At 54.1% G+C, this 14,987-nt stretch overlaps 1 protein-coding gene across 1 annotated transcript; it reads right to left on the bottom strand.

The window, feature by feature from the left end:
- Positions 1–3,408: 3,408 nt before the first annotated feature.
- KCNK15 (potassium two pore domain channel subfamily K member 15) lies at positions 3,409–8,993 on the bottom strand. The gene is made up of 2 exons (XM_019943744.3): positions 8,669–8,993; positions 3,409–4,121 (listed from the first exon to the last, which is right to left on the bottom strand). The coding sequence occupies exons 1-2, from the start codon at positions 8,949–8,951 to the stop codon at positions 3,409–3,411; spliced, it is 996 nt and encodes a 331-aa protein (XP_019799303.2). The 5' UTR covers positions 8,952–8,993.
- Positions 8,994–14,987: the final 5,994 nt, after the last annotated feature.

The raw sequence follows: 14,987 nt of genomic DNA, 5'->3' as shown, positions 1-14,987 counted from the left end.
ATAGCGCCCCCATGCTCTGGGAAGGGGAGATGGAGGTCCCCTTTGATCCAGGAGGCCTTCAGACCTTCCTGGGATTGTGGTGGCTGGAATCCCAAGGCTGGGGCAGGAGGCAGCCGGCTCTGGAGGCCCAGAATCAGCGCCTCCCCCGTGTGTTTTTTTTAAACCAGTGTGATTTTTCTGCCGTTCGTTTATTACTCACCATTCGTAATATTTTGAGCCAGGAGAGCGCCTTCTCTCTCCAGCTGTCACTGCTCTGGTAGTTCAGGGGTAGCTTTTCAAAGACGGGGCGGAGCCTGGCTGTTTCAACCAGAGGGGAGGGGGTGTGGTCTGTGCGCCCCAGCGTGATCCTGCCCTCGGGTGTCTGCACAGCCTTTATAAAGAGAGAGAGCGTGCTCCAAAGCAATAACATCCAGAGGGTGGTCACCGAGGGCCCCCCTCAATGACTTTCTTGTTTGTTCTGTGAATTCTCAGCTCACCTCCTGGAGGGGTGGGCTGGGGTGAGGGCTGGAGCCCTCTTTCTTTGTATCATCGTTGTGAGCACATGGCCACCTTCCAAGGGGCCCCGACCATTTGGCGCGGGAACCACCGTCTGTCCTCACCAGGGGATGGGGGTTTGGGGAGGGGTGACTATTCTCATCATTAGCTTTGGGGAACCTTCAAGCCTGCTCCTGTCTGATCCTTTGCCAGCTCAAACTCCCCCATTTGGAGAAGAGCAGAGAGGGTGGAGTTGGGGGGATTAGGAGTCGGGGGGCTGGGGTCTCCAGGGGACAATTCTTTTTTCAATCCTTGGGCCAAAGGTCACATGCAGGGGTATGGTGGGAAGGAGTCATCTCCACTTTCCTTCTCCAGAATCTGCCTGTCGCACTAAAGCGAAAGGGGCTTTGGGACCATTGGTGAAATCATTTCCATTTTACAAAGAGATCCCAGGCCTCTGGGGTCACCCGTGAGTTTATGACACCCCCAGCCGGGGCCTCCTCTTCCCACCAGAGGCTGAGCTGGAGCCACCATTTCCCACAATATTTCCTCCGCTCTCTCTGTGTCCTTCTCCCAGGGGCCTTGGAGAGATGGGCAGGGCCAACTGTAGCCCATCTGAGAGGGGAGGAAACTGAGGCTCAGAATCAGTAAGTGACTTGCCCAAGATGAGACCCCTCAGCAAGTGAGCCAAAACCAGGGCTCTACTGTCCCTCCTTTGTGGGACAGAAGACCGTCGCTCCAGGGCACATCTGCCATGATAAATATTTGACCTTGAAGCCCTGGGCCACCCAGCCCTGCTTGGTTCCATCTTGATGGGCCAATAACTTTTCTGGCCCCGGGTTTGGAGGAAAGGGTTGCCATAGAGACCTCGCTCTCCTGGGGTTCTGGCCTGACTAACTGAGGCTGTGCAGGATTTGGTCCAGGCCTTGATGTCTAAGTGGGGACTCCCGCCAAGGGGCCACAACCCCTCCGAGACCAACCTGAGGGAGGCAAGACACTGGTTCCTCCCTGGGGCTGTGCGGGAGTGAGCTGGCTGTGGTACACCTCATCTTAGGGAAATCCTCACCAGACCTTCAGATATAATAACAGCTGATCTTCCTGTAGTGCTTTTCAAACTTTTTTTGTTTTCAAAGTGCTTTTACCTTGCGTGTAACCTCACAAGAGCCCCTGGGCAGTCGGTGGGCACCTGTGTTATCAGCCCCATTTTACAGACGAGGAAGCTGAGGCCCTGGGAGGGGGAGGCACCTGCTAAGGTCCCACTGTGAGCTGGTGGCTGAGCCTGGATGAGAACTCAGTTCTCCAACAGTTCAGAGCTCTTTCTTCAACGTGGGGTGAAGCAGAGTTGAGGTCATGCACTTTACAAGCTGATCCGCCATCCGGCTCCTTATATCAGGAGCTCACGGGCACAGCTCAGTGTTCAGAGGCACCTCTGAGCCCCGCTGCCCTTGGAGCACGGCTGTTGCGTCAGGCAAGGCCACCTGCATTTATTTATTGAGCAGCAGCCCTGTGCCAGGCCCAGGGGACTGGGGTGCCCCACCTCCATCCCCCGTTGCCCTGTAATGACTCCTGTGGGCTCGGGGAGGCTCTGTCTGCATAGCAGCATCTCTTGAGTGGACTGGAAACCTTCATGTCCATGAGCTCATCTGACTCACAAACCCTGACAGGGAGGCACTGACTGTGCCCGTTTGACGCATAGCTTCTGTGAGGGCAAAGTGGAGACTTGAACACGGGGCCTCAGGCATCACCTCTGGAGCCCTTTCACTCTACCACTGCCTCCTGAGGGGTGGCAGGAAAGCAGGACCCCTGGTCCTCAGGCCCACTCTCCACTCACTCACCTTTCCCCCCTTCCCTCTTTGGCAGCAGGAGCCCCTCAGGCTTTTGGGGAGGGAGGGTTTCCTGGGCCCCTGGGTTGGAGCGGGTCACGTTGCATTGTGTTCATGACCATGTAGCTCATGTTGAAAATTAAAGTTTTTGGCTTTTCTAACGTGGCTTGCTCTGCTGTGTGTCGACGCCCTTCTCTCTGGGACACTAAAGGCCCTTAGTTTTAAGGATCTGAGTGCTCCGGGATGTCAGCTTTGTTAACGTCTCCTTATGGGGCTGGGGCCTGGCCCAGGAACCCTCCCAGAGATGCATAGGAGGGAACAGGGTACTGGGTGAACCCAGTCATTTTAGAGATGTGGAAACTGAGGCCCAGGGAGGGGATGAGACTCCCCGAGGTCACACTGTGGGTGATTGGCAGTACCCAGGTCTCACAGTTCCCAGAAGAGGCTGTGGTCCAGGTGTCCCCGTGACACGGGTGTCAGCAAGGCCCCCCCTTATCCCAAAGTGGGGCTGGCCAAGGACAAAGAGCATCAGATTTGGGGGTGGGGCCAATTCCACTCTGCGCGCCGAGTAAGAGAATGGGTAATCATTTAAATAGTGCAGAGATTTGCCCACTGGTGCACGCTGGACCGTAAATGTTGCCCTTCAGTCCGTCCGATCCCTGTGCTTCTCGTAGTGGGAGCAGCTGGCCTCACTGGTAGGATTCCAGTGTTGGAAGTCATGCATTTCCCCACAACACGGAAAGCCCACCTCTGCACACAACGGAAAAATGGGCACCTGCTTCCGTTCCGCAGGGCCAGCTAGGGACATGGGCCTGTGGCGAGCCTCTCCTCAGTGGCGGGTGTGGCCACGCCTTCTAAAACAATTTGGATCACAAGTGGTTTGCACCTACAGGGCGAGTTTAGAGTCATGCTTGTGCTTATGATGCGACTTTAATACATTTTTGGAGAGGAGGGAGGGGCTTGCCACAGAAGGAAATGAGAAACTACTCGTGGCAGAGGACGGCATTGAGGCTACGGCCCCTCACCCCTCTCCGAGGTCTGGGGAGGGTCTACTGACAGGTGAATCCAGACCCTCCGGCTCTAGGATCGACCCCCAGCCAGGATAGGGCTGTCAGATGGACTTACGCCGGGCCAGGGGCCTGCCTGCCTTGCAGCCGCCGCCGCCGCCGCCTCCAGCCCCAGGGCTCGCGGGGGGCGAGAAGCCCAGATTGTCGCGGGCCCGCAACTCCAGCTGGTGGATGCGGTAGGAGATGGAGGTGGAGCCGGCGGGGTGGGCGGGGCGGCGGAGCAGGGCGGGGCCTCGGCTCTCGGGCGCCCCCCGGCGGAGCGGGCGGGCAGCACGCTCGGGCGCGTCCGCGCTGGCCGCCAGGAAGCGCAGGACCACCAGGTTGAGGAAAGCGCCGATGACCGTGAGCCCCAGGAGGATGTAGGGGAAGCTGAAGACCACGTAGGGCGGCTTCCTCTGCAGCGCCTCGTCGTTCTGCAGCGCGACGAAGTCGCCAAAGCCGATGGTGGTGAGGGTGATGAAGCAGTAGTAGTAGGCGTGGAAGAAGGTCCAGCCCTCGAAATGCGCGAAGGCGGCGGCCCCGAGGGCCAGGGTGGCCGCGCACACCAGCAGCCCGGCCACCACCATATTCTCGGTGGACACGTGCGGCCGCCGCAGGCCCAGGCAGCGCTTGGCCGCCAGCAGGAGGCGCCGCATCAGCGCGTTCAGCCGCTCACCCAGGCTCTGGAAGGTGACCAGCGTCAGGGGGATGCCCAGGAGCGCATAGAACATGCAGAAGACCTTGCCCGAGTCCGTGCCCGGCGCGGCGTGACCGTACCCTGAAGGTAGAGAGGAGGGGAGGGTTGATGAGGGTCCAGCTCCATCTCACACTCTCGCCCGCTGCCGGGTCTCTCTCCCCATCCCCCATAGCCGGCAGAGCATCTTGAAATGCTAGTTCGAACTAGGTCGTTCCCCGGCTTTAAAACCTTGCATGGTTACTCATAAGCGACCCAAATTGTAAACAATCCAAACGTCCCTCAGCTGGGGAATGCATAAACAACTGTGGTACATCCATACAGTGGAATTCTTTTCAGCAATACGAAGGAATGAACTACTGTTTCCTCAGCAACAAAGGATGGGTTTCAAATGTATTCTGCTGAATCAAAGGAGCCAAGCTCAGAAGGCTACCTATTGCATGGTTCCATTTAAATGACATTCTGGAAACATTGTGGTAAAACTATAGGGACAGAGAACAGATCTGTGGTTGCCAGTCCTCAGAGTTGGAGGTGGGGTTAACTAACTAAAAAAGGGCATGACAGGGGACTTCCCTGGCGGTCCAGTGGTTAACACTCTGCCCTTCCAATGCAGGCAGCGCAAGTTTGATCCCTGGTCAGGGAACTAAGATCCACATGCTGTGCAGACAAAAAAAAAAAAAAAAAGGCATGACAGAATTTTGGGGAATGATGGAAATGTTCTATGTCTTAATCGTGGCTGCAGTTACAAGACAGGTTTTCATTTGGCAAAATCCGCAGAAGTGTACGCTGAAAAATAGTGAATTTTAATGTCTGTAAGTTGTGCCTTGAAAGAAAAAAAAGCAAAATCTTTTGTGTCTCCCCAGTCCCCACAGGGTAAAGTCCCAGTTCTCAGGTGATGTCCAAGCTCCTTCATGATCAGAACCCCCCTCACCTCTCCAGCCTAGCCCCATTTTGTTTCCCCAACCAGTATGTCCTTTTCTTATGGGTCCCCTCCCCACCACGATCTTCTCCCCCTGTCCCAGTCCACGTTTCCCCTCCCAGATCCTGCTCCAAGCCAGCTCTCACAAAACACCTCTTCAGTCGGGTGGAGCTCCTCATTGAGTCCCCTCAGCCGTTGTAGGGGACGTAAACATGAGTGGGCTTCCCTGAGTCTTGGCACACCGTGCTATCACCATGGAAATAGTGGATATGTGTGTCTTCCAGGATTGAGAAGCGAAAGCTTTCATGGTATTTTCAAAGGGTCCCATAACCCAGGAAAAGTCAGGTGGCCCTTCCCCAACAGAATATGCCTCCTGTAGCAAATTAACTCCATCTGCCGAAATGTAAATACACCTCTGGCCTGTGCAGTTCCACACTGAGGAAGGTAGTCCTCCAAAATACATGCACGTGCAAAGTGATGTATGCATGTGAGTTGTCGTTGCAGCACTGTTGGTCATAGTGAAAACTGAGAAACAGCCTAAGTGTCCCATCAAAAGCAGCCTGGTTAGATAAGCCACAGCGCCATTCAGACGATGGCTGTGGTTCCCACGGGGGGCAATTTTGCCCCCCGAGGGCACAACTGGCAATGTCTGGAGACATTTTTGGTTGTCACAGCTGGGAGGTGGTGGCTGTGTGCTACCGGCATCTAGTGGGTACAGGCCAGGGTCCCGCTTAGCATCCTTTGGTGCACAGGACAGTCCCCACAACAAGAATAGCCAGCCCAAAATGTCGCCGGTGCTGAGGCTGGGGGGCCCTGCTAGTCCGCCACGGAAAAGAGGACACAATTCTTCAGGGACTGATGTAAAAACATCACCAAAATATATGAAGTGAGAAAAGCAAGAGGCAAAACCGCATGTATAATATAATATAACATGTTTGTGTGTGTGTCAAAGGAATATATGGAGAAGATATTAGGAAGGATCCTCAAAAAACTGATAACTGCATTTGATCCAGGGAAGGGATCCAAGGGTTGAGGGACAGGGAGAGAGGGAGACTTCCTTTTCATCCTATACCTTTTGTACCCTGTGTGCATATATAACATTGGAAATATCAACCATATATATATGTGTGTGTGTATATATATATATATATATATATATATATATATATATATATATATTTAAAGATCTATGGCTCCACTGCCATGTTTTTACTTTATGGCCCTATCAGTCTGCCTCTATCTATTTGGCGGCGGGGTGGGGTGGGGGGGACTCTGCTGCCACTAGACAACCGTGAGGTCCGTGAGGCGAGAGACCATGCTGGTCATTTCTCTGTGTCCCTGGTCACCAGTGAATGCCCTGCACAGAGCCTGACACAGACTAAGGGCTCAATGAAAGTTTAATCATCAATGATAGGGACTTCCCTGGTGGTGCAATGGTTAAGAATCTGCCTGCCAATGCAGGAGACACGAGTTCGAGCCCTGGTCCGGGAAGATCCCACATGGCGCAGAGCAACTAAGCCCGTGCGCCACAACTACTGAGCCTGAGCTCTAGAGCCCGCGAGCCACAACTACTGAGCCTGCACGCCACAACTACTGAAGCCCACGCACTCTGGGGCCCGCATGCCGCAACAACAGAGCCTGCGTGCGGCAACTACTGAAGCCCACGCGCCTAGAGCCCGTGCTCTGCAACAAGAGAAGCCACTGCAATGAGAAGCCCACTCACCGCAACAAAGAGTAGCCCCCGCTCGCCGCAACTAGAGAAAGCCCGCACGCAGCAACGAAGACCCAATGCAAACAAAAATGAATAAAATTATGTAAAAAAAGAAATGAAAGAAATAATCAATGATAATAATAATAGTCAGACCAGATTGAAGGAGGTGCTAAGTGTGAGACAGAGGAGCCCCTTTAGGAATAAGAGGCTGGACGGTACTGTTTCGAGCTGTTTGGGGGTATGTCAGGTTTTGACAGAAAGAAAAATGAATAATGGTAGTAACTAAACATGCTAGGTACTCTACATGGATTATTTTATTTAATTGTCCAGTGACTGTATGAGATGATGTTATCCCCATTTTACAGATAAGGAAACTAGGCTCAGAAGGAGGAAGCTGCCCAAAGGTCACAGGGCTGAGCTATTAACCACTATCCTCCATAGCTTCTCGGTGCCTCTCTTCTGTCCTTACAGAGCTCAGCTCCTAGATTCTGGCGCCTGGCTCTCTCTGCAAGGCTGGCTTATGCAACCTGGACCACACAGCCAGTGCTGGCGCCCCCAGGTGGCCAAAAGAGGCAAAACTGCTGTTTTCACAGTCCCTTCCCCCCACCCTCCCAGATGCAGGTCAGAGGGGAGCAGTCAGAAGAAGAGGCCATATCCAGCTGGGAGGACTCCAAAAAATGTGGGGGAAGGCAGAGGAGGTGGATAGGGTCCCACACCACTGGGCACAGTAACAGGGAGGGTCTTAGGCTAGGCCAAGATAGGCAAGCAGGGGTGCCCACTTTGACAGGAGGGGTCAAAAGGGCTGAACGGGAGCTGGGCCCACAGTTGGCAAATAATGAATTGTTATTATTGCTGATTAATAGTCGCTATCTAGCCTCAGGCCTGTGCTATGCATTTTACACACTTGATCTCACTTAAACCTGGTAATCACTCAGTGAGGTAGCAACAATTGCACTTTGTAGTTGAGGAAACCAGGGCTCAGAAAGGTACAATCAATTGTCAGAGAAGGCAGGAGGCAACAGAGATGAGAACAGAACTCTGGTCGATGTAATTGCAGAACTCAGGCTTCTAACTCCACTGCTAAACCCACAAACTCACATTGGCCTGCAAGAGCATTATGGAGGGACTTTCTCCACGGCACTGCAGGGTGGTGGTCTAAGCCCAAAGGGACACCTGGACATCCATAGCTGGGGCCTGGGGAGCGGCTGGCACCCAGCGTGGAGCCCTGCAGAACCTGCTGCTCTCCTTTTCTGCTTCCCCAGGCTTAGGCTCAGCAGGTACCAGCCAGACAGTAGCCATGGCAACGGCTGGCGGTCCAGATACTGCAGAGAAAGTGCTCTGGATCCCCGAGGGTGAGGTCCAAAGCTGGTGGTAATCAGTCATTCCTTCAACAAATATTTATTGAGTGTCTACTACCGGCTAGGCACTGGCCATACTGCAGGGACTAAGACAGAGTAGATGCCCATTCTCTTTTGTGTCATAATACAAAAAGCAATCTTTTTTTTAGTGCTTTCTATGTGTCAGGTCCTGTGCTAAAACTTTCTGCATATATTATCTCCTTAATGATAACTGTCTCACTACAGCCTTGAGATAGGGCCTATTAGCACCCCTATTTTATAGAGGAGAAAACTGAGGCTCAGAGAGGTTAAGCAAGTGGTCTGAGGTCACACAGCCAGCGTGATGCAGCCAGGCAAGGAAGCAACTCCAGCCATTTGGGCTTCCGGCCCCATTCCATCCGTCTGCCAGCCCCTGGGGCGTTTTCTGACACTCCTGCGGGCCAAGCCTCTTGGCAAACGGAACCTACTGGCTCCTCCCAGCCTTGCCTGCGTGGAACGACAGACAGCCCATTCGACAGAGGGAGGCGAGTGAGGCTCGGCGAGCTGAAATGACTGGTCCAAAGTCACCCAGCTGGACAGGGGCAGAAGTGGGATTCAAACCCAGGGACGCCGCGGGCAGCTGGGGATGGAGAGAGCGCTGAGGGGAGGCGCCGGGGCCGCTCACCGATGGTGGTGATGACGGTGATGGCGAAGTAGAAGGAGCCGGCGAACTTCCACTGGCGGCCGGCGCGGTGCGGCTCGGCTTGCCGCGCCAGGCGCTCCAGCTCGCGGTAATCCTCGGTCGAGAAGCCGTACTTCCTCCGCAACTCGCTCCGCTTCTGGGCCAGCAGCCGCTTGCGGCCGCTCTCCGCCTCGGACTCGAGCGCGTCGAAGACGGCGGCGCCCACCAGCAGGTAGGACAGGATGCACAGGATGAGCGCGGCGGTGCGCACACTCTGCTTCCTCATCGCTGAGCCCTGGGCCCCGCTCGCCGGCCCGGCACCCTGCCCGCCGCCGCCCCGTCCATGCGCCCCGACGGCCGGTCCGCGCCCCACGCGGCAGGAGCCAGGGCTGCTTGCGGCTGGGGTGCGGTACCCAGGGGCGGGGCCTCGGCGGGGCGGGGCGAGGAGGGCCGAGAGGGCTCCTGCAGCTGCCCCTTCCCTGCCGCCTCCCGCACACCTGCCTTTGTTTACCCGGTGGGGCCCCGGGGCTAAGGTGTCTGCAGATAGCGACAGTGGGAGCAAAGCGCCCAAAGCCCAGGTCTGCAGGAGCCCTGTCTCCACCACTATCTCGTCCTGTAACCTTGGGCAAGTCATTCATTTCTCCGTTTGGTCAGTCATCCAACAAATATTTACTGAAGCACCTACTGGTGCAAACAAGATTCCTGGTGTAAATAGACCTGATATCCTAGGATGGAGGGTTGGCTAAAAAGCAAACACACAAAGAGATAATTTAAGAAAAGTGTGAGAAAGAAGGAAAACTTCTTTTCTTGCGGGGGTGGGGGGGATCGCCAGCTAAGGTTGAGGGGAGAAAGCCTCCCTGGGGACGGACTGGGGCGGAAGCGTCCAGGCAGCAAGTGCGGGTCCTTTAAGCAGAGAAGCCAGTGTGCCTGGAGCCACAATAATCGGGGTGCTGGGGGAGTAAGGGTGGGAGTGGGGATTGGAAGGAAGACAGAGAGTCCACTTCACACAGGGTTTTACAGGCCCTCCCGAAGGTTTATTCTTCAGTACCATGGAAAACCCTAGAGGGACTTCCCTGGAGGTCCAGTGGTTAAGACTCCGCGCTTCCACTGCCAGGGAACTAAGATCCCGCGTGCCACGGGGCACAGCGGAGAAAAAAAAGAAAAAGAAAACCCTAGAAAGGTTGTAAGCAGGAAAACAAACACCAACAATCTGATTGACATTTAGAAACAAAAGCATTCTGGCTGTCATGTGGGAAAGGGATGGTGGCCCAGAGTGAAGGTCAGTTAGGAGACTTTTTTTTTTTTTTTTTGGCCACGCTGCCAGGCATACGGGACCTCAGTTCCTGAACCAGAGATCTGAACCAGGGCCCCCTGCAGTGGAAGCGCAGAGTCTTAACTGCTGGACCGCCCGGGAAGTCCCCAGTTTGGAGCCTCTTGTCGTCCAAATGCGTGCTTAGGGTGGCCTGGAATCAGGGGCATTGCCCTGGAGATGGAGACAGGCGGGTGGATCTGAGATGCTGGGGCCGGGGGTGGAGCCGGGCACACACGGCCACCACATTTCCCAGCCTCCCTCGCGCTTAGGGGTGTCCATGTGACAATGGAATGAGGGCAGAAGTGACCTGTGCCACCTCCAGGCCTGGCCCATAAAGCCCTCCCACACGCCATGCCCCCACCTGTCTTCCCCAACTGCAGACTGAATGCGGACACCTAGTCTTCAGGAGAGGACAGAGCCACGGGGTGGGAGGAGCTGGGGTGCAATGACACATTGCAAAGGGTCTCCCAAAGGAACACCTAATTTGAACTTCTGTGGCATTAAGCCCCTGACGTCTGGGGTCCATCTGTTACCACAGCTAGCGTTACCCAGATGTGCACAGCAACAGGACTTGCTGAGGGGTTGGGTGTGGAGGGCGAAGGGGAGGACGACTCAAGGATGATCCCGGGGTCCTTGGCCTGAACAGCTGGGCACTCGGGGCACCTTCTATTGACCTCACTCCCTGAGGAATCTACCCCTGCCCCCCCCCAGCACCAAGGTGACACTCAATTCAGAGTCCTGGGTGAGCCTTCATGGAGAGTCTGGGCAGAGCACAGGCAGCATCTCCTGCAGCTCTCTGGGACACCCACCTTCCCAGGTCTCTGCTGCAGCCTTGACATGCATCACTTGTCCCCCTGTGACCATTCCAGCCCCTCTTCCTGCAGCCCCTTTGCATTTTTCTGCTCCAGCTCCATTAAACTTGCAGCTCCTTGTGCAAACTCTTGCTTTGCTTGGAACAGTCCTCTCCCCGGCCCATTCAACAGCCAACATTTATTGAATGCCTGCTAGAGGCTAGGCATTGGTTGAAGCACTTTACATGTATTCATGCATTTAATCCTCACAACCTCCTTATGTGATAGGGGCTGCTGGCTAACGCCCTATTCATCCTTCACCTCTCCCTTAGTTGGACATCTTTCCTGACTCCTAAGGTGTTCCTCCTCTGTGCTCCTCGAAGACTTCCCGTGCTCCTGCCATCTCTCATCCCTCCCACTGCTTTGTAATTCTCGTGTTCCACATATGTGTCCCCCTGAGGACAGGGACCCCGTCTTGGTCCCCAGCCTGTCCCCAGCAACCGGACCTAGCACAGAGCACACATCCAGTGATCGTTTGTGGATGAACAAGCAGCAGTATCAGCATGTAGAGCGTGGACTCTGCACCTCCACTGCCTGGGAGTGTATCCTACTTTCACTTATCAGTCGTGTGAACTTGGGATGCCTCAGTTTCCCCAGTTTAAAATGGGGTTAGGAAAGTTCCTATCTCATAAGGTGCGGTGGTCAGCAGAATAATGGCCTCCCTGAAGATGCCCACATCCTATCCCTGAGACCTATGACTATGTTAGGTTATGTGGCAAAGGGGAATTAAGGTTGCAGATGGAATTAAGTTTGCTAATCGACTGACCTTGAGACGGGAGATTATCCAGATGATCTGGGTGGGCCCAATGCGATCCCAAGCATTCTTATAACTGGAAGAGGGAAGCGGAAGAGGGGGAACCAGAGAGATGCAAGGTGAGAAGGACTTGGCCTGACGTTGCTGCTGGCTTTGAAGATGGAGAAAGGGAGCCACATGCCAAGGACCACAGGTGACTTCTAGAATCTGGAAAAGGCAAGGAAACAAATTCCTGCCTAGAGCCTCCAGAAAGGAACGCAGTTCTCCCAATGCCTTGATTTTAGCCCAGCGTGACCCGTGTAGACCTCCATCCCACAGACCTGGAAGGTAATACGTTTGTGTTGTTCAAGCCGCTAGGTTTGTGGTAACTTGTTATAGCAGCAACAGGGCACGACTACAGTGGTTGTGAGGATTAAATAAGCGGGTAAATGTGCGGCCCGAGAGCATCGTCTGGCCCCGACGACTCATCTAGAAGTGTCAGCCAGTTTTGCAACTATCACAACAGAGCAAAGGCCCAGGTCCACAGGGATGTTAGACTCAGTTCCTGCCCTGACTCAGTTCTCAGGCAGAATTGGGACCCTGTGCCTGTTAAGGGGAGCCTTGCACCCCTTCTTCCCCTGAGAAGCTAGAGGGGGGCAGCTCAGCAGCTCAGAAGCAAGTGTCTGGTGCTACCGCCTCAGCTTTATTTTTAGCAATGGTGTCAGCAAGTTTGCTTTTCTGATTCCTGCTCAGACTTCAGAGGAACAGAAACCTGGCCTACAGTCTCAGAGTGGGCCCGGGTGGGGCACCAAGGATCTATAGCCCGAGAAGGGCCTGAGCAGAGCTTATGGGGCCAGTAGGGGTGGAGGGCACTTGCTCTCAGGGGAAGGGCTGGGTCCACCCCGGGGACAGTTAATGAGTCCTGGTCCTGAGCACAGCTGGGTCAGTGAGGCCTGGGTTTAAATTCCAGCTCATCCACTGTCTACCTGGGTATCTGTGGATAGAAGCCTTCTGCTTCTCTGCACCTTAGTTTTCCCATGTGAGAAATGGGGGTGATGGTCAGGCCCACCTCCTGCATTATAAAAGACACCATATGTCACTTTCCAGGTGCCCAGGAGCCACTTTTCCTCCCTTTTTACAACTGACTGCCTGCTGATGTCAGGAATTCTTTTTCCAGAAGCAGGGCCAAGAGACTGTGGAGCGCTGTCCGCACTAGGAACATTCACAGACATTGCTAAGGGAGCCTCACTCCCCAGTGCAGGAAGCCGGGCTGCAGAGGAGAAGAGACCCCGCTTGCCAAGTCCTCACAGCCAGGCAGCGGCTGAGTCAGAACTTGAACTCAGGGCCGTCTGGCCCTCCAGGGTCATGATCCTTCGCATACACGGTGCCGCCTCATCAGACAAGATGCTGGGGGCTTTATCACCCTCCAGTGGCCTCTCAGATCTCACTTTCCTAATCTCTAAGGTGGGTTTGAGGAGCGCTGGCTTCCCGCCCCCACTGTTGTGAGCATCTCATGAGACGAAGCTGAGAGGTGCTTTGTCAGATGGGTCCGCTGGCGGGGGAGTATTACTGGGGCCACGAGGAGCTGTCTGGCCCTGCCAGGCAGGTGACTCTGCCCTGTGCTTGGCATTTTCGGTTCCGCAGCTCTATTTTAAGCCAGAGGAGGTTAGAGTTTGTTATGTGTGTTTCTCAGCTTGGAGAACCGTCAGCTGAGCAGTCACCAAAAACAGCAACACCCCAAGGCACTCCCTGAAGCTCTCCCTCCCTCCGCCTCTCCCTCCCTTCTTTTTCCTTTGGGAACCTGAGGGGACCTAGTGATTTTCCTCTGTCCCTTCATGCCAGAGTCGCACCGGGACCCATCAATGAGGCTTGGATCTTCTTCTTCCAGAGCTGCAAGTTTGCCAGCCTTGAGGACAACGAGATAGGTGACTCCAGGCCCTAACTGGGTCCTCTACACCTTTCAAAGCGCTTCACGTCCCTGAGAAGGTCAAGGTCCTTCTGAAAGCTGTAGGAGCCAGCAGGCCTTGTCATTCCCACATCAGGGAGAGAAACAGACTCAGACAGAGAATAAAGGCTGCCATCTAAGGTGCCACATAGTAGGTAGGACAGTGGTTAGGAAAGAACGTGAGTTTCTGAGGGAGCCAGACCTCAGTTCTACCTTGGGCAAGTGGCTTCACCTTTCTGAGCCTCAGTTTCCTCATCTGTGACATGGGGGCAAAAGTATCTGCCTACCAGTGTTCCTGTGAGGATTAAATGAAAGCATGAAGGGGCACTCAGCACAGATTAGGTGCCTAGCAAATGTTAGTGCCCCCTCCACCCAATTAATGTCTTCTTTTCCTTTTCTACACAGCTTATTCCCCAGACCTACTGAGATCTTAAGGGATTGATTTTTATAGTTAGAATATAGTTCAGTAATTTTCCAGAAGGTCAGAAGCCCTGGGCATGTTCCCTGATAAGATCTCTCATCTCTCTTCTAAAAGAATGGATTATTTTGACCTCAGGGGATGATAGGTACCAGCTCCTTCGAGATGGCCCCTGTGGCTTTTCTGTAACTTGAGCAACATTTAGGGATCTGGGTGGCAAGAAATTAAAAGCTGCCTTTTGCTAATTTAAAGAACATTATAGGTAGGATTTGGCAGGGGTGGGGGGGCTCTTCCAGAATCTTCCAGGCACTGGAAGACAAGCTACATGGCTTGGGGGACCCAGAGAGATGGAACCTATTGCCTGGGAAACAGCATAGCCACACCCATGTGTGGGCACCATGGTTCCCAGGCTTGTGAAGATATTACTTGGGGAGGGTAGGGGGGGCGACAAATGACAGCTGTCTGAGCATGACCCTGTCTCTGGCTGTTGGGACCCTCCAGGGCTGCTCTGAGGATTCCTAACACGTGTTTGTGGCCATTTGGTTGGAGCCATTGGGAGTTTGTTCTTCACCTTCCTAAGGATGGATATCTTTAAGTTACTGAAGATACTAAAGCCTTTATTCTGGTTAATAATTTTAAAAACTGATAGAAGTATGGGGGGGGTTATTAAACCATTCTCTCTACTTTGATTTACAATTGAGAATTTCCTCACTGAAAGGCTTTTTTGAAAGAGCCTTTTCTCTCTCTCCATCCCCACCCCCACATTTTCCCTGCTGTTCCTTTGGTCTGAGGATTGGATTGGATTAGAAGGACATTTACTGAGCAGTTACTAGACCCAAGCAGGGAGCTAGGCACTTAGCAGGCATCACTTCATGCAGTCCCCACAACAGCAAACACTTTTATGTCGCTGCGCCTTGCAGCATGCGGGATCTTAGTTCCCTGACCAGGGATCGAACCCATGCCCCCTGCAGTGGAAGCTCAGGGTCCTAACCACTGGACCGCCAGGGAATTCCCAACAGCAGGCACTTTTAATCCCACCTTCCAGAGGACGAAGCCAGGGTGC

Source organism: Tursiops truncatus, chromosome 15 (assembly GCF_011762595.2).
Source record: "Tursiops truncatus isolate mTurTru1 chromosome 15, mTurTru1.mat.Y, whole genome shotgun sequence".
NCBI classification, from domain to species: domain Eukaryota; kingdom Metazoa; phylum Chordata; class Mammalia; order Artiodactyla; family Delphinidae; genus Tursiops; species Tursiops truncatus.
Note: the sequence above shows the minus strand (reverse complement) of the source record. Positions and strands in the feature narration are given on the sequence as shown.

Coding starts and splice junctions, on each gene's coding strand:
- KCNK15 (XM_019943744.3), bottom strand. CDS start 8,951: ATGAGGAAGCAGAGTGTGCGCACCGCCGCGCTCATCCTGTGCATCCTG. Junction 4,122..8,668: donor CACCGTCATCACCACCATCG/GTGAGCGGCCCC, acceptor CTCTACCTTCAG/GGTACGGTCACGCCGCGCCG.